Source organism: Pseudopodoces humilis, chromosome 19, assembly GCF_049639895.1.
Source record: "Pseudopodoces humilis isolate 2021_Gansu_Grassland_sample_001 chromosome 19, ASM4963989v1, whole genome shotgun sequence".
Taxonomy (NCBI): Eukaryota; Metazoa; Chordata; class Aves; order Passeriformes; family Paridae; genus Pseudopodoces; species Pseudopodoces humilis.
The window spans coordinates 6,085,639-6,104,649 of record NC_142218.1 but is presented as its reverse complement, the minus strand read 5'-3'; the positions used below and the strand labels follow the sequence as shown (position 1 = coordinate 6,104,649).

The following is a 19,011-nucleotide window of genomic DNA, read 5'->3' as shown; positions in this document are numbered from 1 at the left end:
AAAACAGCTTGACTGTTAGACCACTGGGATCAGCAAGTTTTAAAATGTTCACTTTTGACTGAAATTTCCTCTCAAATCTGATGACTATAGGAGGCTAAAAGGACAGGTCACCAAATTTTTATGATGTCTAAACCCTCCAAAATGTACTTGTATCATCAAGATGTTAACCTTTTTCTTTTTCCTCCTTGTAAACTGAAATAAAAGGCTGACAATCTTTCCTGACATAGTAGTTTAGCATTAAAACAGGCAAAATCCATTTTCCAAAGCATTAACTGAGTATCAGATGCCAAATGCTGCTTTAATCTGCATAATTGACATTCATAGAACACTCCTGTCTTGGCCAGCTTGTATATAAAAGCACATTCTTAACAAAACTGGCATAAGCCTGTGAAGTTATTACTATTTTGCTCAGTGAAACATTTTCAGACCATCATTTTGTCCCTGCTTCAGGACTCAACCCTTCTGCCAACATTTTTCATGCAGGTAGTACACTGTATGGGTAATCTTTGGAAATCCATCCTTAGAGCTCCAGAGCAAAAATGTTTTAGAAAATATACAGATTTCTAAATTTCAGGAAATGAAACAATATCATAGTATGAAATAGGACTTCCCAATTTTTACAGTCACTCTGTCCAACAAGCTTGCTGCCTTTCTGCAGCAGACAGCTCCAGTGAACAGGCTGTGAAAACAGTAGAATTCACCAAACAGACTGTGGATCATTTGCCTGGTATTATTCCTAGAGCAACAAGCCAGATATTGCCTCAACCGACCATGCAATATTTCACAGAGCATTTTAGTAGGTAAGCCAGGCAGTACTGAGACAGAAATAGAAAAATATTGAAATAGGGCCCACACGATGCCAGGTTTAGAGACACTTGGCTTGGATTGAGTCTTGGGAAAAACTGAGTTTAGGACATAGCAGCGTCTCCTGTGCAGGAGCAGTAAAAGCATTTCTGCAGAGACTGAGCAGCCAGGTCACAGGAACAGACTACTCCTGTTACTAGGCAGATGCCAGGAATTCAGTGGAAACAGATGGAAAACAAGTTTATAGAATGATTAACTTGGGACTCTGGAACAACTCAAAGCAGAGTACTGGGCAAGGTGGGAGAGTTGAGAACTATTGCTGTGAAACAGTTCAGAAGTGGGTCTGGACAAACAGATATGATTGAAAAATCAAGTTCTGCTCCTTCCCCTAGCCTCAACAGGTACTTTCTCAAACCTCACACTTAGCCTCTCAGATCCTTTAGACCAGATGTGAAGATCATATATGATATATGGTTTCATCATATATGATCCCTTTATGCTGTAGCACCATTGTGTGAAAAACAGCTTTGTTGTGTACCCACATACCTTGAATTGCACACCCACAGCCTGTACACACTGGGTAGGCAAATCCTGAGTTAAACATCTCTTTGCCCTTGCCATCTGCAGAATCTTCACATGCACAAAAACTAACTCCAGATCTCGCTCCTGCTCTAAGAAAATGCCAAGCAGAAATGAGAAACGTGCACTGGTAGAAGGTCCACAGGCTGCCATACAGGAAACATCTCCACCTTTTTTATTTCTTGCCAGTGCTCTAGCTTATATTGAGAACAGCTTTCCCTACGTCAAGGGAAAAGAGACAATAAACACGTGGGGAAAAAAACCTATGATGCTAATTTTGGAATACATTACCTGACAGAAAGAAAGGAAGACAAGGGGAAAAATAAACGTTGGGGAATACTGAAAATCCTGGCAAGACACAGAGGTAGCAGTAAAAACGGAAATATTTTTTAGGCAGGCCCAAAACATTGATCAAGACATGATGAAACCTCCAGGTAGCCATGGGGGAAACTCCACCCAAAGGTGTGGGGCAGCTGTGCCCAGGGCAGCTGATGGCTCCTGCTAAGGAAGGGGAGGAGGGAGCAGACTACTGCAGGCTGCAGATGGACATCAGCAACAGGCTTTCTCTGAGCTGAAAGGACTGGTTCCAAAACAAGACCAGAGTGTCTTTCCAATTTGAGTGATCTCAGAGCTGCCTGATAGGAGTGTGGGTGCCTCTGATGCCAGGGAGGGCACAGCTACTGCAGCGACCATCTGATGGAGGGAAAGCTGCATCCTCAGTGCAGCAGAAAGCAAATCCAGGTGCTTTTGAGCCCGATCATGACCGTGAGAGTGTTGCTATGCTAAAAGAAGGAATCATTGCCTTACTTAAGACACCCAAAACCCCAGTGCGAGCATCTCTTCCACCCTCAGCCCCATAACTGAAGAAAACCATATGATCCCCTACCACAGCACTCCTCAAGGCCCCAGATGGAGGAGGAAAGTACATCAACGACAGCATGCGCTGACACCGCAGTACGAGAACGGGTGTCATGGGATGCTAACGTTGCCATGGAAATGTCCTCGTACCGCGTAACATTTTGACACTGTCTGTTTTGCGAGCAGCAGCACCGATGTGGCAGCCTGCAAAGCCAGGAGGAAACAGCTGTTCGAGTTTTGCCACGCTTGTTACTGCAGCCGGCAGCCAATTCAAACTGTCTGGGCATTGGAGTTTGACCAATCTGGCAGCTCCACTTCCTAAAGTGCACGAGGAAGGTTTTAACAGAAACTGTTCCATAAATCACCCTGATTTAACACGCGCTGTCTGCCAGGCTGAGCGCTGGCCTGCACGCCCACTTTGGGCACTGCCTGCCCTGCTTTCCACACCAGCATTTTCTATGTTCCCCCATCAACTTCCTTGAACTGCAGAATCCCAGAGAGGGAGGGTCTGCTCCTCTGCTCTGGCTGGCTTTGCACAACCAGAGCAGCAGCCTCAGCCCCACACTCACAGAGCTGTGGGGTGATTTCTTAAACTGTGAAAAGCAGACACAGCCCCAAATCCCATTCACTTTCAAAAAAATACCAGAGATCAAAACTCACAGGTATTTTTGAAAAAGCCCAACTTCGTACATTTAATATTTAAAACTAGCACTGACTCTTGTAGGAACTATGCTCATGGTAGAATGCTTGTTTTTATCTCAAGGTACATTAGATAATGTGATTGAAGCCTTTCCTCTCTACTTATATTAAAACAGAAATCCTTTATCTGGAGGGGATGTACTGACTGTGTGATCCACAAAGGCAGATGTGTGGGGACCAACCCACACACAAATGCCTGGGTTTTTGGCAAACATACCAAATTCATCATTGAAATGCAACAGTGGGTTGTGACAGCAATTCCTGCAATTCCTTCTGCTTTGGGGGCATCTGGGGGAAAGCAGAGTACTGACAAGCTTCAAAAGTTAGCCTGGAGCACTGTCTACCTTTATTGTGAATTTAATTCAAACTGCTACAAAGGTGGAAGGGCTCTGCAGGAGTGGTGCAGAGCAGTTGCTCTAATCCCACAGGCTACTGGTGAGGTCTCATGGCAGGAGGCAGCAGGGCTTCAGCCAGAGGGACAGCAGCACAACCTGAATGTAAGAGACAGGGAAAGTTACTGGGTCTGAGGTGTCATGATACTTTCAGGAATTAATCAACTACAGCAGCTGGAAATCTGACAGGCATTAAAAAGGAAAAGCCTTCTCTTTTTTTTTCTTTTGACAGTCTGACTAAAACACAAATACGGATATAAAGCAACCACCTTAAAATCTTGAGGGAAGGTTTCCTAACTTTTCACTGGAGCTGTGATGACACGCATTAAAAATAAGAAAGGAAAGGTAAAAAGTAAAAATAAAAGGAAAAAAAAAAACCAACTCACCCACCTACACAATCCTCCCAGGATGCTGAGAAGTGCTAAACAAGGAGCTGGATTTACAACAGGAAAAAAAAATCTTAATCTTCTTAGACATCTTGGCTGCAACACAATTAACATGTTTTCCATTCACGTGGCAGGATACATTCCCTGCGAACTGTAAATATGCACACTGCTGGTGGGCAGCTGGCAAAAGTCCTGCACCACTGGGAAGCTGTCACCACTGGGAAATGCCAGCCTCATCCATACTGCCCAGGGAGCTGAGCGAGGGGCACGCCTGTCCCCACACTCCTGTCCCTTGGTGACAATGCTGCCTTGCTAAGGTGGGTCACTGTGCAAGGCTGAGCCCACCAACAGCTGAGCTGGAGCTCCTCAGAGGATGGTCAGCTACAGAGAGGGACACAACCCTGTGCTCCCTGGGCAGAGAGACTATAACCTCTTAGACCAGATGTCACCAATATCACCACAGTAAGAACCACTATTATCCCAGCTGCTAACTGGGAATGACACCCTGGCAGTCCCTTGACCTGAACATCACAGAACGAAGAGATGAGAAGGTGCCTGACAAAACAGGCCACTCTGGATGCACTGAAAGCAAAGGATGCTGCACTTCATCCATGGATCCTCAATTACAGAGCATCTCTCCAGCTCCCAAAATCACCCACAAACATTGCTGTATTCCTGGAGCCCAGGGGATAAAGCATCTTATCACAGACATTTACCCCACCTCCCAACCCACAAATATCCCATAAGCACGGGTCTTACTAACAACAGATATTGAATTCAGACCAATACCCATGGGATAAAATAGCTCAACCCTTCAAATCAATACAAAGAAAATCACTAAAGGCACATGTAAAAACCAGTAATTTCAGAGCCCTGAAAAAATTAACATACAAATGCCAGAAAGGGAATGAGTAGCTAACAGCACTCACGCTGAGAATGATCTGGAAAATAGCATGGATCATACCCTGAGTGTTAGCCAGAGCAAGAGTGTGTATTTACAGGAATACTGCATACAAAGTGTGGGAAACAGATACTCCTCACTGCAAGGGGCCAGGCAGCAACCAGGGCACTGTCCACACTGCTCCTCCTGCATGATCCTGAGTCCAGCAAGAAGGCCAACACGACACTTGGAAAACTGCTTTATGCAAAAAAAAAAAAAAAACAACAAAAAACCCCACAAAAAACCAAAAACCATCCATCAGGTTTCTTTGGTCCAAACAGCAAAAGAAGAGAAAGGGATGCCAGGCAGAAATGGCTGTCATTACTGTCATTTCCTGGCTTGGAATTACCAGCACAAGAAGGAACACTTTTGCAATGTGAAGAGCTGCTTTGAAGAGAGAAGTGACCAATTGCTTCCCAAGTTGCTGAGAGCAATGTAAGAGCAATCTGCTATTTCCATTCAGATTTAAGCTAAATTTTAGGGTAAACTATGCTTCTGATTAGAAATAGATTAGTTACTTGGGGAACAGCTCCAAGTAACCTCTCTATCTCTACATTTGCAAGAGTAAGGACACAGACAATACCTTAAGTTCCTCTTAGTCATAAAACAGTTTTGAGAAAAATGTGTCATTTACCTTTGTACACAGTGTACTCTCCAAATTGTTGAGCACTCAAACATTTTAGACTGGTTTCTGCAAGGCTGTATGAGTGCTTTGTGTTTCAGACAAAGCTGACAGAACACCCTGATGGCATGAAGGTGGAACATTATCCATCTCAGTGATTTAACTGTGACTGGATTTGACTAAAAGGTAGCTTGCTGTACCCCTGTGTGGTGAGGCTTATCAGGGCTACTCAGCCTTTACAAGTGTGCTGTTTTACAAAAGCAAAGCCGAAGATATAACTTAAACGCAGATTTCAAAGCAAGCATGGTTTGACAGAAAGCAGTGCCTAATTTGTGTGTCATCAGCAGATGACTTCAGCAATGGCACAACTGATGGATTATTGTGTTGCAGAACCCCAGTCGTGACACGTGCTGCCATACACTATAGCATCCTCCCAGAAAATAAACCAAACCCCAAGGGAACATCATTTGGATAGATGGGATATTCAAAATGTGTTGAACACTTCCGCAGAGGAGCAGAAATCCTTATTCAAATATGCTAATGGTGCTTCTCAACAGATGTCTGTGGGAGAGAGAAGGAGACGGCAGGACTGAGAGTCTTGAGTGAGTCAGGTCTCACTGCCCCACCAAAACCATCAATGACTTACAGACCATTTCCTAAATTAAATTGTTCCATTTCTAATCTAACTGAAGGCATTCAAATATAAGCAAATAGTGCTTCAGAAAACAATTGCACAGATAAATTATTCCTCAAAACAACAACTCCAATCAAACTTAATTCCTCCCTACACAAAGCAGATCTACACATTCTGTCAAACAGAAATGTTGAAGCAAAGTAGTTACAGTGTTTCACAACTTGTCCTGATGCAAGAATCTGACAGAGCAAAGATAATTTTCTTTTGCCTGGAGAACAGAGTGCTTTTGAATTAATAAATGTTGCATTAGAATTAACTGCACATGAAATAGAAGTGGTAAGAAAACAGTGTCTCCTAGATAAAAAGCTTTCCAGGGACAGATTCTTCTACTCAGAAACCAGCTGACAGCAGAATAAGAGAAATACCCTTTTCCTGCGGCTAGCAGGGGTCACATATAACCCACCCTCAACAACTCCTGCCCACACAGCTGGAACTCGGCATCATCCTCTGAATATCTGTGATGTACATCAGGCCACCTTTGAGGGAAGGAGACACAACACTGGCCTCTCCATGGCTGCAAGTGTGTGTTGCAAAAGCTGAGGGGACAGCACAGAGCCACCACCATAGCAAGGAAACTTCTATGCAGCACTTTGTGGCACAGCACTTGAGATCCCCGCACTAGCAGCTACTGCTTTTCCTCCCACCTTACATCAGCGTTTGTAACCATTCCCAAAACAGCACAGGTGGAAGCTCCAGGCTGGGGCATGCTGGAGGACTGTGCAGGACACCCCATGGGAGACAAGAGTGGGGAGCAGCTGGTGGCCTGGGAAGGCAGCCTGGCACGCTGAGCGTTGACCGATGCCACGTCACCCTTCCCCGTGCTCGCCCATCTGTCCCACCATCCCCATCTGTTGGGTTCTGCCACACACCACGAGCACCCTGGGACTGACGCTGACATTTTGCTTTGCCTTTCTACAGGCACAGCATGAACCTGGCCCAGCATCACGGCTCTCACGTGCAGCCACAACACCAAGAGCAACACAAACAAGGACAAGGTTTCAAATCCCTTGCTCTTTCTTAGTGCTGACTCATTCTCAAGGCTCCTGCTCTGCTCCAGTCTCCCATGGCCACTAAAGACAGAACTTGTCTGTTACTGCGGTCCTCTGACCACAGGTGCAGCAGCAGCAGGACCTGAGAGCAAAAAGCTGCCTCCAGTGCACAGGGCAGGTCCTTACAGAGAGGATTGCTCAGCTCTACCTGACCAGGTGCAGCCACAGTGTAAGAATCAGTCACTGGATTCAGGAACTGGATTAACTCATAACTGGGTCTGGGATCATCAGCCTCAGCAGGTCTTATCCACAGCATCTTCTTCCAGGCCACTGGTCCCTTTCATACACTTCCCTCTGACGGAAGACCCATTTGACAGCAGCTCTTCCAGAACTGGTCTCATTTTTTATTTCAACTTAATCCATTTATGAAGCAAACATGTTTACCTAGAGCTAGAATGTGCCCAGCAGGGAGAGGCATTTCTTACAATCACTAGGATAACCTACAGCCGAAGATACACTCCTTACTGTGCAAGAAGAGGGAAAAGCTCTGGATTTTGCTGCCTCCTGCACCAACCAAGAGAACTGGCAACCCTGGGGTAAGTAATGCATGGCCAGGTGACCTCTAGGGGCTGTCTCTGCAGGGTTACAGGGACAAACTGTCATTTCATTTATAAAAGATTGATTTAAAAAGTAGCTAACATTCCAGATGGGCAAATAATTTCTCCTGCTCCCTACATGTCTGCCACATGAGCATGGTTACCTACTTTACAAACAATTTTGAAAAAAATGGTTAGAGGCTTACAGAGCTCCAAAAATTAACTTTGGATGAAGGAAAACCAAAGTAAGCACAGAAAGGACTTAACGCACTTGGGCTATATTTAAAAAAAAGTAAAAACGGACTAGTTAAGTCTTGGATCATAATTTTCTTTTAAACCATATGTACCCCAATACAGTGCTGCAACTGAGAAATATCCATGGCAACATGAAAACACACATAGGGGCTCTCTCTATTTAATAGCTTTGTAGCATTTTAATTTTTGAAATTATAGAGAAGGTCAACGTTCAAAATTATGAGGAAGTTAGATAAAACCCAAACTAAAGAGTATTCTAAACTAAATGGCCACAGCCCCTTCTTATACCCCAATAGTTTAAATGGTTTTTATCAATCCATTAAATTAGTATTTCACGTACTTTCTCTTCAAAACAATTAATCGTAACACAGTGCCTCTGCCAGTACTTCATAGAGTGTGAAAGCAGCAGCCTGGGCTGAATTTTATCTCTGATTCAACTCTTTTCTGAATGAGCAGCTGACATGAGGAAGGCTTACTGTCAGTATCTAGGAGACATTTTGACTTTGGAAACCATTTTCTCTCTGCCAGACACTTGGTCCAGCTGGCTGAGACACAGTTTGATTCTCCTGTCTTGCAGCCAGGACAGGGGTCTGCCGAGCTGAACAGTCCCTGTGCTGAGGTCCTGACCAGGGAGGGGACACTGACAAGTCCCTCACAGCTGCCCTGTACCTTCTCCTGCCTCCTGATCAGAGCGGCCCTGCTCCTCACACTTGTGAATGTAAGGACAACCTTGTGTAGACGCTCAAGCTGGATGGATTCCAGCACCTGCAGCGTGACCCACGACTACAGTTCCACACATAAAAATCTGCATCCCTGTCAGGGCACGCTTCAGATGCCTTCTGCTAGTGCTACTAGGTGTCCTTCCCAAGAAAATCAGGATGTAGGATGAAAGGAGCTGGTGCACTACAGTGCCTCACCCACTTAGACCACAGCACAGCTGGGAACACACACCTAGACCCAAGAAGTGCTTCCAGGTCCTGCACTTTAGGCACAAGAAAGGAAACCCCATCCCTTCCAGTGATTTTTCACATTTTCCTACCTGTCTTTCTTTAGGTGTAGTTCTTGTCCTCTGTAGTACACGGGGTCCTTGTCTGGAAGCTCTCACTCCTCCAGAGCTGAGCACTGCTTCTGACTTCCCAACTCCCAGCATGTTCACCACTGCTACATCAACTGTCCCAGCTACTGGAACCATCTCCTCTCTCCTGCTCAAAGCTTGCTTGCTCTGCATGTGGGGCTCTAAATCGGTTGCTGTTACTCTTTAAAAAATCCTTATTTTCTATTCTGCTTTAGCCAAGTCTCCAAACTTCATGCTCCACAAAAGGAGCAAGACAGTTCTCCCCCACTAACCTTAAGGATTACCATCACCCTGAACTGGGGAGGGCTGTGCTAAGGCCACCATCAGTCAGAGGAGGATTTTGTACACCCTATTCCCTCTGTTTTAATTATGAGCTGCACCCAGGTGCACCACAAGCTGCCTACAAGGCAGGTGACCAGAGACATCATGGATCCTGCTATTAACCCACACACACTTGCCACTTGGCAAGTTCAGTCCTCAGCAGTTTGGTTCCTTCTGACATGTTCCCACAGGAATATCAGCATTCCAAACGGCTGATTCCAGCCAAGACCAAGCGTATGGCAGATCCTCAGAACAGCTAAGATTTGTGTTCACAAGATTTGTGTTAGAAACAGGCACTCTAGAAATGTGCCCACAAAGAGTGCATGACTGACTTTTATCTCTTCTTACTCTACTACTCCATAGCTGAAACGTAGGATAGACATTTGCATAAGTTAAACCAACAATTATTCTGATAATAACTGCAGTTTAAAAATCCTTAAACTTCACTGGCATTGCTGGGGACCTCAGTGGAGCAAAGACAGTGGCACTCAGCCAGCAGAAAGGCCAGCAACATTACCATGCTGAGATCAAAAGAGTTATTAACCCTGAGTCCTTGAACTGTTGAGTGCATTTTGGCTATTTCAAAGCCCCACTGCAACTTGCTGGCAAAAAAAGCTCCACATTTCCTCAGAGCATCTTCTTTGTAGACTCAGCTGAGGAATGAAAATGGTATTGGAACACTGAAGTCCACATCCGCCTCTTCGGAGAGACACACGGACATGAAATATCTCAAACTCCATCAACCTCATGCTCTGGAAGCACTAAAACGGGATCTTGTCTCTTCCTCCAAGCCCCACTGCTTTCCTGCCTTCACTGCTCCTGCACACTAAGAGATCATCCATACCCACTTCACTGCCCAGAACTCCATCCAGACACACTGCAGCTGTACCAGGCAAAGGAATTGTGGAAGATGAGGAGAGCCTTCTCACCTTATGTCCACTGGGTACACAGCAAAGAAGAGCAAAAGAGCCATGGCAGAAAAGGAAATATCATATAAGTATATTCTGTATTTTCCAAAAGCAGTCATTTTTCCAGACTAAAAGGGCAAAATACTGGAAGCCATAGGTGTTGTTACCACTGCCCAAATGTGGCCATGGCTCTCAGCACACCTGTAAATTTTCTTTTAGGCTCCTTTGATATAACCCCCCATAATAACTTAAATGAAACACCTCAAGAATTTTTCTTGTTTGTAGATTTAAGTGATCATTAGGCTGTCTTCCTCTTTCAGAGGAAAACATCAAATTTCCTTCAAGCTTGGCCATTTATCAGCTCTTCTCCCTTTTCCGTAGGACGACAATTCTCTTAAAGATGTGGTTCTCAGCTTCAGACAAAATGGATGATGTGTCTGTTTGAAATAGGATTGTTTACTTTGTCAATGCTCCTGGGATCAATTTCATTTTTTTTTCTTCCACCTCCTACAGAGAACATCTTGCCAAGTGCAGTATCCATCTCCCTGAATGAGCTATCAAGATCTATTTTTTTGACAGAAACCATGCTGCAACCCAAACTGGTCAGAATCTCTCACAATTTCAGAAGCGTGCATGGGTCTGAATAATACAGAATCTTACCTGGCACAATTTCAGCATTTCTCTTATAATTTCTCTTTCATGTTACCTATTTGCTTGAGAAAATTATACACTTGTAGTTTTAAGACCAGAAGTAGAAAGCAGCACACGTTCTTCCTGGCTGGTTGCTCATACGTGTCTGAACACACACTCACAGGCACGAAACACAGGAGCAACACTGCAACATCCCCATTGCACTGAATCCACCCTGAGCAGCTGCACTAATGAGACAACTCACCCAGGCAGGATCTGCTCATAAGCTGCTGGAGAATGTGGTCTTAATTGTAGATTTATTTAATTCAGAGACAAGTACTTGTGTTGGGTTAAGAGCAGCTCATTAACATTCATGCATGAACATTCACTAAGTGTGAATAAATACAATTCAGTGCAAAAGCAGTTTTTTTTAAGCGCTGGAAGAGGAAGCATTAACCTAAACTATCACCTTGCTCAGAGCAGGAGGGGTTGGACACCAGGGAATGAAATGCTGTCCCAGGCACTGTGTTGGGTTCTCATACTTGAGCATGTCTCACTATCAATCATTCCTGAGGCAACAGCACTGAGACTTCCCAAAGCTCCCATTATTGTCTTGTACGCTCCTTGGCATTTGAGCCAAATCTGAAGTGCAAATAAATCATCAGCAGATTTTTAGACAAAAATTTTTAAAGCTACATCTGTTGGAGGAGACAATCCTCTGCCTGCCACCCCTGCATGATTTGCTGATGACAAGTCTAGGTTAATCACACAGATGATGAATATATTCTTACGTCAACTCCTTTAAAAACAACATCGTTACAGGTGTAGCAGCTGGCAGGCTGATGTATTCCTGCTGGCATCTGCACATCTTGGGATGAGCCACTAGACAAAGGAGCATGCCGGCATTTTGAGGGATGCAACCATGACAGTAGGTGTTAAAATACGCCGTAGTTACCAACTTTCATTATTTGCCACTCACGAGATTCCCTTACAGGGTCTCTGGTACAGCATGCACTGGGAAAAACACCCCTCAATTACCAGGGAGGCACCGGGAATGGACAGAGTGCTCTCCATCCACTCCCTCACCCTCCCTCCCCACGCAGCGGCTGTGCTGCCCTCTACTCCCAGCACCTTCTCCAGCACCCACCACCCTTCCTCTCCCAATGCCTTTCCTACTTTTCCCTGCCAATGCCCCTCTTTTTTAAGCCTGGTCTCATTTTATGACTACCACCAACTGTCTGAGAGCAGAAAGGTCTTTCTGATGCCGGCAAAAAATCACTGCATCCATTCTGAAAGGCTTTTTTTTCGGGATTTACTCTGCTCTCATTTAGACTGAATCCCTTTATTCCCCTCTCCAAGAGCAGCATGGTGTACGGCGCTAACAAGCCCTGGGAACAATTAGCCCGAGAGTTGATGGTGTATAAACCAGAGTGGACACACCACCCGGCAGAATGGACGCCTTCTCCCTGAGCGCTGCCCTTCACTCACACAGAGGATGGAGCGTGAGCCGCTCCATTTGCAAATAAGCCGTGTTTCCTATCGATTGGCAGCCGGAGCGTGTTCCACCGCTGGAACACACTCCCAGGTTTAACCTCCACGGGCACACGCATCCCTTCGCCAGCAGTCCCCAGCACCCCTCGCTCACCCCCGGGGATGAACCCGCGGTCCCCCAAAGCCGCGGCGGGGTCGGGGATAGCGCTGACAGCTGCACACCCACCCTGCCTGCCCACATCGCCCAGGGCGGGCGGACACACAGCCCCGGGAACCACCGCCCCCGGCTGCTCCACAGCCCGCTCCCCCGTACCCGCGTCCTCCTCGTCGAAGCTGTTCATGCAGGGGAAGTAGATGGCCAGGGCCTCGAAGGAGGCGGAGAGGCTGAGGCGGCTCTGCGACCGCTCCATGAAGAGCCCGGGGCCGGGGGCGCCGCCGGGGGTCTCGCCCGCGGCCGCGGGCGGCTTGGCGAGCTTGGCCGCCCCATTCTTCACTCGGAGCACGGCCCGCGGCGTCTTGGCGGCGGCGGGGCCGCGCTGAGGCGGCGGGGAGCGGAGAGGCGAGGCGGGCGAGGCGGGCGGGAGCGCGGCGCGGTGCGGAGCGGTGCGCAGCCACCTGCTGCCGCCCGGCCCTGCGGCCCGCCCCGGCCCGCCCCGCCGCCTCAGCGCCGCCAATCGCGGCCCCGCCAATCGCGGGCCGGCCCCGGGAGGCCGCGCGCCCCCCGCCCGCCGCGGCCCCGGCACCGCCGCGCCCCTTCCCAGCCCTGCCCCGAGCCCGGCCTGAGGGAAAGGTCCTCCGCATCCCGAGCGCAGAGATAAGGCAGGTGTCGGTTTGCTTGTCAATTGATCTGAGAAAGTGAAATAGAGGAAGAGGTGCGGGGGGAAGAGCGTGGTGCTGGCTTTGATCTCACTGAGTGAAACGGCAGAAAACAACCTTGTAGCTTTCAGGTGTAGAACCTTGAAGGTTTCTTCCCAAAGAGCGGGGATATAAGTGACCCCGGCGTGAATGGAGGAGCAGCCCGGCTCCCAGCCTTCTCCCACATACTTCTCTTTAGACACACAAAAAAATCCCTCCCCCAAATACAAAAGCCGCTATTTGGATGTATACAAGTCCCAGGCAGAAATCACATAAACCGGGATGTTTTCCTTGGTGTGTACATTAAATAGGAGGGCTGATGCCTGTTGTGGCTCAGCATTAAGCCCATTCTCCAGCACACCCTGGGATAGAAGCTGCTGTGCTCTGTGAAATGAGCCAATTTTAGATCCTTCCCCAAGTCTCATTTCTTTTCCAACAAGCTTTATGGACAATTAGTGGCTCAAGATTCTCAGCCGTCCACAGGTGCTGCCAATGGCAGAGACATCCCAGCATCTCCCATTCCTGCTTTGGGGAGGGAAATGCAGTAAAGTCTTATTTATTCAGTGAAAAAAAAAAAACTGGGATGGTATTAGACAGAGTGTTTTCCACTAGTGATGTGGTCTGCACAGAAAGGTTGCTGTTCCCTCAGGGAGCAAAGGAAGACATTCTTCCTTTGTTGGTTCTCTCGGTCTGTCTCCACATCCTGATAACTAAATGCCATCCCCCTGAAATGACAGGCCTGTTTGTGCTAATCCAAAAATGCATATTAAGAGTCCAGTATCTCCCTTAGGAAAAGTGTGGCTAAAGCTAATACACATTGAGTGCTCCAGGACAACAACCTGTATTCTCCATTCTCAAACAGCTAGTGAATCAATCCATTAAAAGTCTTCTATCTACTGCAAATCCTACCAGAGCTGTATTGTATTTGTGGCAGAGCAGGGCTGCTGCCAGGGAAGGGGTGCCAGGAGCAGCCTCTGCACAGGGCAGGGACAGCCCTCTGACCAGGCACCGTCCCTGCCACAGGAGGTACAGCAGCAGGTGATGGCAGTGGCTCCTATCAACACACCAGCTCCAAAGTCATCCATGGAAAGCCAAACATCAGCTCAGGAACAGGTCTGAGACAGTCTCACCTACAGCCCAGGCAAGAGCTAGAAGCCCCCCAGGCTTGGAGGTTAGATGAAGCTCCTGACAGAGAGAGTAAATGTGAGGCTTGAATGAAGCTTTTTGGGGCAATTAAAGCCAACTAGTGCACTCTCAGCCCTGACATCCAGGTTCTTCATTACTGGTGATGCATCCAGAATGGAAGAGGTCATATGAATATCAGATGCCAAGATGAGTTTGCAGGACTTCCCAAAAGAAAATGCGTTATTTAATTAAAAAATAATCAAAACTTGCTCTGAAGTTAGTAAGTTATATGAATTACTTCATCAAAGCTAGGCCAGGCAGGCAGTAAAGCAGAAGGAACAGAATGAACTTATTACAGACAATGATATCTCCAGGTCTGAGTTTTGAAAGGCAGGGGAATCAGTGAGGAATGTATTACCATATGTTTAAGAAGAGATTTCAATAGCACCAATCAAGGCATTAACAGCAGCTACAGCCACAAATTTAGGTGCATTAAAACTGTTAAGACAGCTCCTGTCTACCAGTCCTGCCAGCACATTTGATTGGAGGAGCAAGAGGCATCTGTGAATCAAAATTTGCTTCCAGGTTGCCAGGCACAGAAGTTACCTAAAAGTGCTGACAGCTGCTTTATTTTAATTTAAAGACTGCAATAAAAAAATTAAATGGGGAATAGAAGTTTAATCTCAGCTTTATGCTGTGGCCATCTAAATTGCTTGTTTCACTACAGCTTGAAAGCACAGTGATGGCAAACACAGGCCTGTGGTTTGGAGAGCGAATCTCTGTCTCCAACACTCTGTTTTCTTCACCAGCATACTAGCACTGAAGACCCTTCTGCTTTTAATGCTTTGAGACCTTCTTTTGAGGTGCTGAGGAGGACCATGATCATCTCCACCCACCTCTGTGCACCTTTCTCCCTGCTCATCTATCTGCCAGCTTCCTCCAGAGACACAGTCTGAACCCCTTGCACCTGCACAACTCAGCACCACTTGGTCACATTCTCTAAATGCTCCTTTTATGCATTTTTTGCTAGGCTGTCTTCCACCTCCCTTTTTACTGTATCTGTGCGACCAGCCATGCTCGAGTCTTTCCCTGCTCTCGTCTGCCACAGAGTGGCTTGGGCTGAGTGCTTTAAACATCATCCCTTAGCTTTGGTGTCATCTGCCTCTCATTTTACTGCTACATTTTGCTCCTCAGGGCCAGGACAAATATGTGTCCTGCAGGGCTCTTTGATTATTGGTTGGGCCAAAACATCCTAAACCAAAACTATCTGCCTTAAAGTGAGACAAAATGCATTGACAGCTGGAAATCGGGTGGACAGTTAAAGGCGTAATGCCCTCCGGATGCCTGGAGGAAACTGTTTGTTTTGGCTGCCTGTTTAAGGGAAATTGGGATTTGCAATGAAGCTGGAAATTATTAATCTGTAAGAGTTATTCTTCATTGATCAACATGGACAGGAAGATCTTTGGGAGGGACTTGGAGAAGTGAGGATAAACAGGGAGGAAGATTCCTGTAATGTTGTAAATAAGCTGAGAGTGCAACTGAGAACAAATAAACTCAAAGATTTACTACCTCCAGAACAGCACGTCTGTGGCTGCCCTAGTGGAAGTGGTTAATTGATTGTTTCCCCAGTGAAGCAGGCTCTGACTGATTGAACCATGGAAAGCTCTGATAGATTTTTCCTGCTGGCTGTTTCTCTTCCCACTAGTCACGTAGCTTATATTTTTGCCTCTACTCTTAGGAGTCTGGGTCAGCCTAGAAAGTTCATTTATATACTGGAGCAAGAGGATATGCTGCCCTCTCCCTCTTGTACTCCCTACGGTTCTGTGTATGCCTGTTTGGAAATAAAACCAAACTATCCGATTTGTGTATGTTTGCTCTTTTTGCTCTCTCTGCCCACTACTTGCTCAAAAAATAGTCCACATGCTGAGAGCTCAAATGCAGCAGAGAAACAAGCCTTCCTAGTGAAAACACATCTCATGCATAAATCTGCTCAGAGTAAATACAGCATTCCTAGGGGTGAGGAGGTTTGGTCATGCTACCCCTCCCCTGCCCTGAGCATAGCTGATAGCAGGCAGCTCCTGGTTGGCAGCTCCAGCACCCAAAAATAAATGCAGGCTTGACCATGCCTGATCTTCAGGGCTGTAATTGATTCCATTTAGAAGTTCCTCTTGGCCTTTCTGGGCAGCCTGGAGGGCAGGAGGTGAGATAAGCTGAACATGGATACACAGAACCAGGGACTAAACACCGCAGAAGGGTCTGTGGTCCCATGGCATGGCATCAACCCAGGGTGATGCTCAGAGGTACTGGCTCATGTGCCTAACACACCAAACACCACAGCTTTACTGGGCTTGGTTGTTGTACACTTACATAACAATACACATTTTAACTTATTTATTCTTTCTTGCTATTTGTGTAGAGGGAATACTGCTGACACCTCGAAGAACCAGGCACAGTATAAATAGAGAGTGAAAGCCCTTCTCTTCCCCAAGTGCTCACTGTCCAAATAGCCAAGACAAAGAACAGAAGGAAGTATAATTTTTTAATACAAGTTCAGGGTACAAAGCATGTGAGTTTTGGTTGGCTTGCCCAACAGCGTATGAGGAAAGTCTCTGTTGGAGCTAGGAACTGACTGTAGATTTCCTGCCATAATCTCAAAACTACCTTCTGCTTTTCACTAATAGAAGCAATGTTCTAACCTTAGCAAAATTAAATTATAAGCCAGACACGTTTTTACAACATCCTTTGTTGGCTGGGATCCAGACAAGCCAGGAGTGCTCTGGTTTGTGCACAGCTGAGCCACATAATGCCGTAAGGAGCAAGCCAGGCTGCTACCTGTGTGGAGCCTTCCACAATGCTCTGCACTTACTTAAACCTGACACCCCATCTAGAAACAGACATCCTGTTGTTTCAGTCACATCTCTCTATCGAAAACAAGCCCACAAAGGTGCTAAATGTCTAGTGAGACAGAGCCCAGAGGATGAATAATGAGGGGCTGAGCCATCAGCCTTGGGTCCTTCGCTAGCCCTTCTCACATGTGTCTAGCCAGGGTTTTCCTGAGTTAAGTGAACTCAAGGCTTCACAGCATGTGCTGTATTCTGGTTTTACTGTTGGTATCTACTAAAACTGCATGGGTTCAGCCCATTCAGTGGCTTCCAACCCTTGGCAGCAGGAGTTTGGATGGGCTGGACACTCCCATGGGGTATAACTCAGCAGACCATCTTCTGTGTCACTCTCAGTGCTGGGGTTTGGGTCAGGCTTTTTTTGGTTCAGCCAACCAGGGTAAGTAAAAGGATATTTCATCAGGCTGATTCTCTTCTCACAACTAAAGTGCAGACCCAGACTGATGAAGTGCAGGGTAGTGGTGATTTGCAGACACGTTGTCTGTTGCAATATTCACTCACATGCCAAAGGGAAGAGGAAGCACCTGCATGTAGAAAGTGCTGTTAAGAGCAAGTACTTGCTTATCCACTTCCCTGCTTTATAATAAATAAACCATCTCCCCAGAGGCTGTGCTATTCCCCAGCTCTCCCGGCTGGGAGATGGCTAGGCACAGTGAGGAAAAGCTCAAGATCTGGGAAAAAGAGAATGGAAGATCAAAAGCAAGCAGGAGGCCAAAAATGCAGAAGTGTGGGAGGCACAGGAGGCGAAGGAAAGGACTGGGGAGTTTAACCAGTCAAAAAAAGTTTTGCAGCCAGAGGCAAGTTCAAGAGAGTCTGAGAAATGGACACCTGTGGCAGGGAGAAAAAGAGACACTAAGTAGGAGCTCATGCACACTAACAGCCCATCTAGCTCCTCCAAAAAGAGAGAAGCCCATCTGGAAACTCCATCAATAGCCATGAGCATCAGTGTTTTAAAGCACCTGGCTGACTGACCACACCTGGGAGAGGGGTGCAGCTCAGGCAGGTGGGTGCCTGTCTTGCATGGGTGTAAAAGCACAGAGGCTGCTTTGGAAACCTGAACCACGGGGCTTTCATTCTATGAAGCATCTGTCAGAGTAGACATTTTGTGCCAAATATCCCAAGGGATTGGGAGAGGAGTTTGGCAGATTGTGGCAGAATGAAAGGATGGAATTCTGCAGACAAACCACTTCCTTCGGTCCTTTCGTTCGTATCCACTCATGGTGTTGGCATCATCACAAACAGAGGCAATGCTGGGAATGACAGGTGGAATTTAGTGCATTTGAATTTTAATCAGCAATTATTGTAAAACACAATAATGCTTCAACTGGTGGGTAATTTAGCTCCAATTCCAAAAATATAGACTCATCCACTCTAAATGTCCAATCTCTTTCCTCCAAGCAAACTAGCACATAGAAATGTATGAATGATAACCAAGTAAAGTAATGATGGCTGGAGAATTAAGATGGCTCAGAACTACCCAGCCAAATTACGTATTAATAGTATGGCAGCCATCCCAGGCCAGGCTTACAGAGACTCAGGCTTGCTTCTCTCACTGACACTCCAAGGGCTGTGCCTCTGTCTGATTCCCCTGTGCACTCACACAGGCACAGAGGAAAGGAGAGGAAATATTTAAATACTGTTGTAGCAACAATATTCAGTGCCAAGACTGGGAAGTTCTGCTACCTGTGCAACTAGAGCATTTCTTGGAAGGAATACAGAAAATAGAACACAGAATCATAATATCACAGACATCTCATCTTTCTGGTATTCTGAGTTTATAAATTCAGCTTTTTACCTAAGAATGCATTTGTGAGCTACCTGGCATTCAGAAGCCCTCAGTGCTGAACATCTCCCAGCCCCTCTGGGAAGCATTCCTTAGCAGGGCTCAGCCC

General features: G+C 46.5%; 1 protein-coding gene across 1 annotated transcript in view; it reads right to left on the bottom strand.

Moving 5' to 3' along the window:
* The window catches only part of RIMS4 (regulating synaptic membrane exocytosis 4), a 55,023-nt gene extending 42,228 nt beyond the window's left edge, over positions 1-12,795 (bottom strand). The window contains exon 1 of the mRNA XM_005524673.3: positions 12,553-12,795. Coding sequence (XP_005524730.1) covers positions 12,553-12,649 — 97 coding nt within the window. The 5' untranslated portion in view covers positions 12,650-12,795. The remainder of the gene's footprint in view (positions 1-12,552) is intronic.
* Between the last annotated feature and the right edge of the window lie 6,216 nt (positions 12,796-19,011).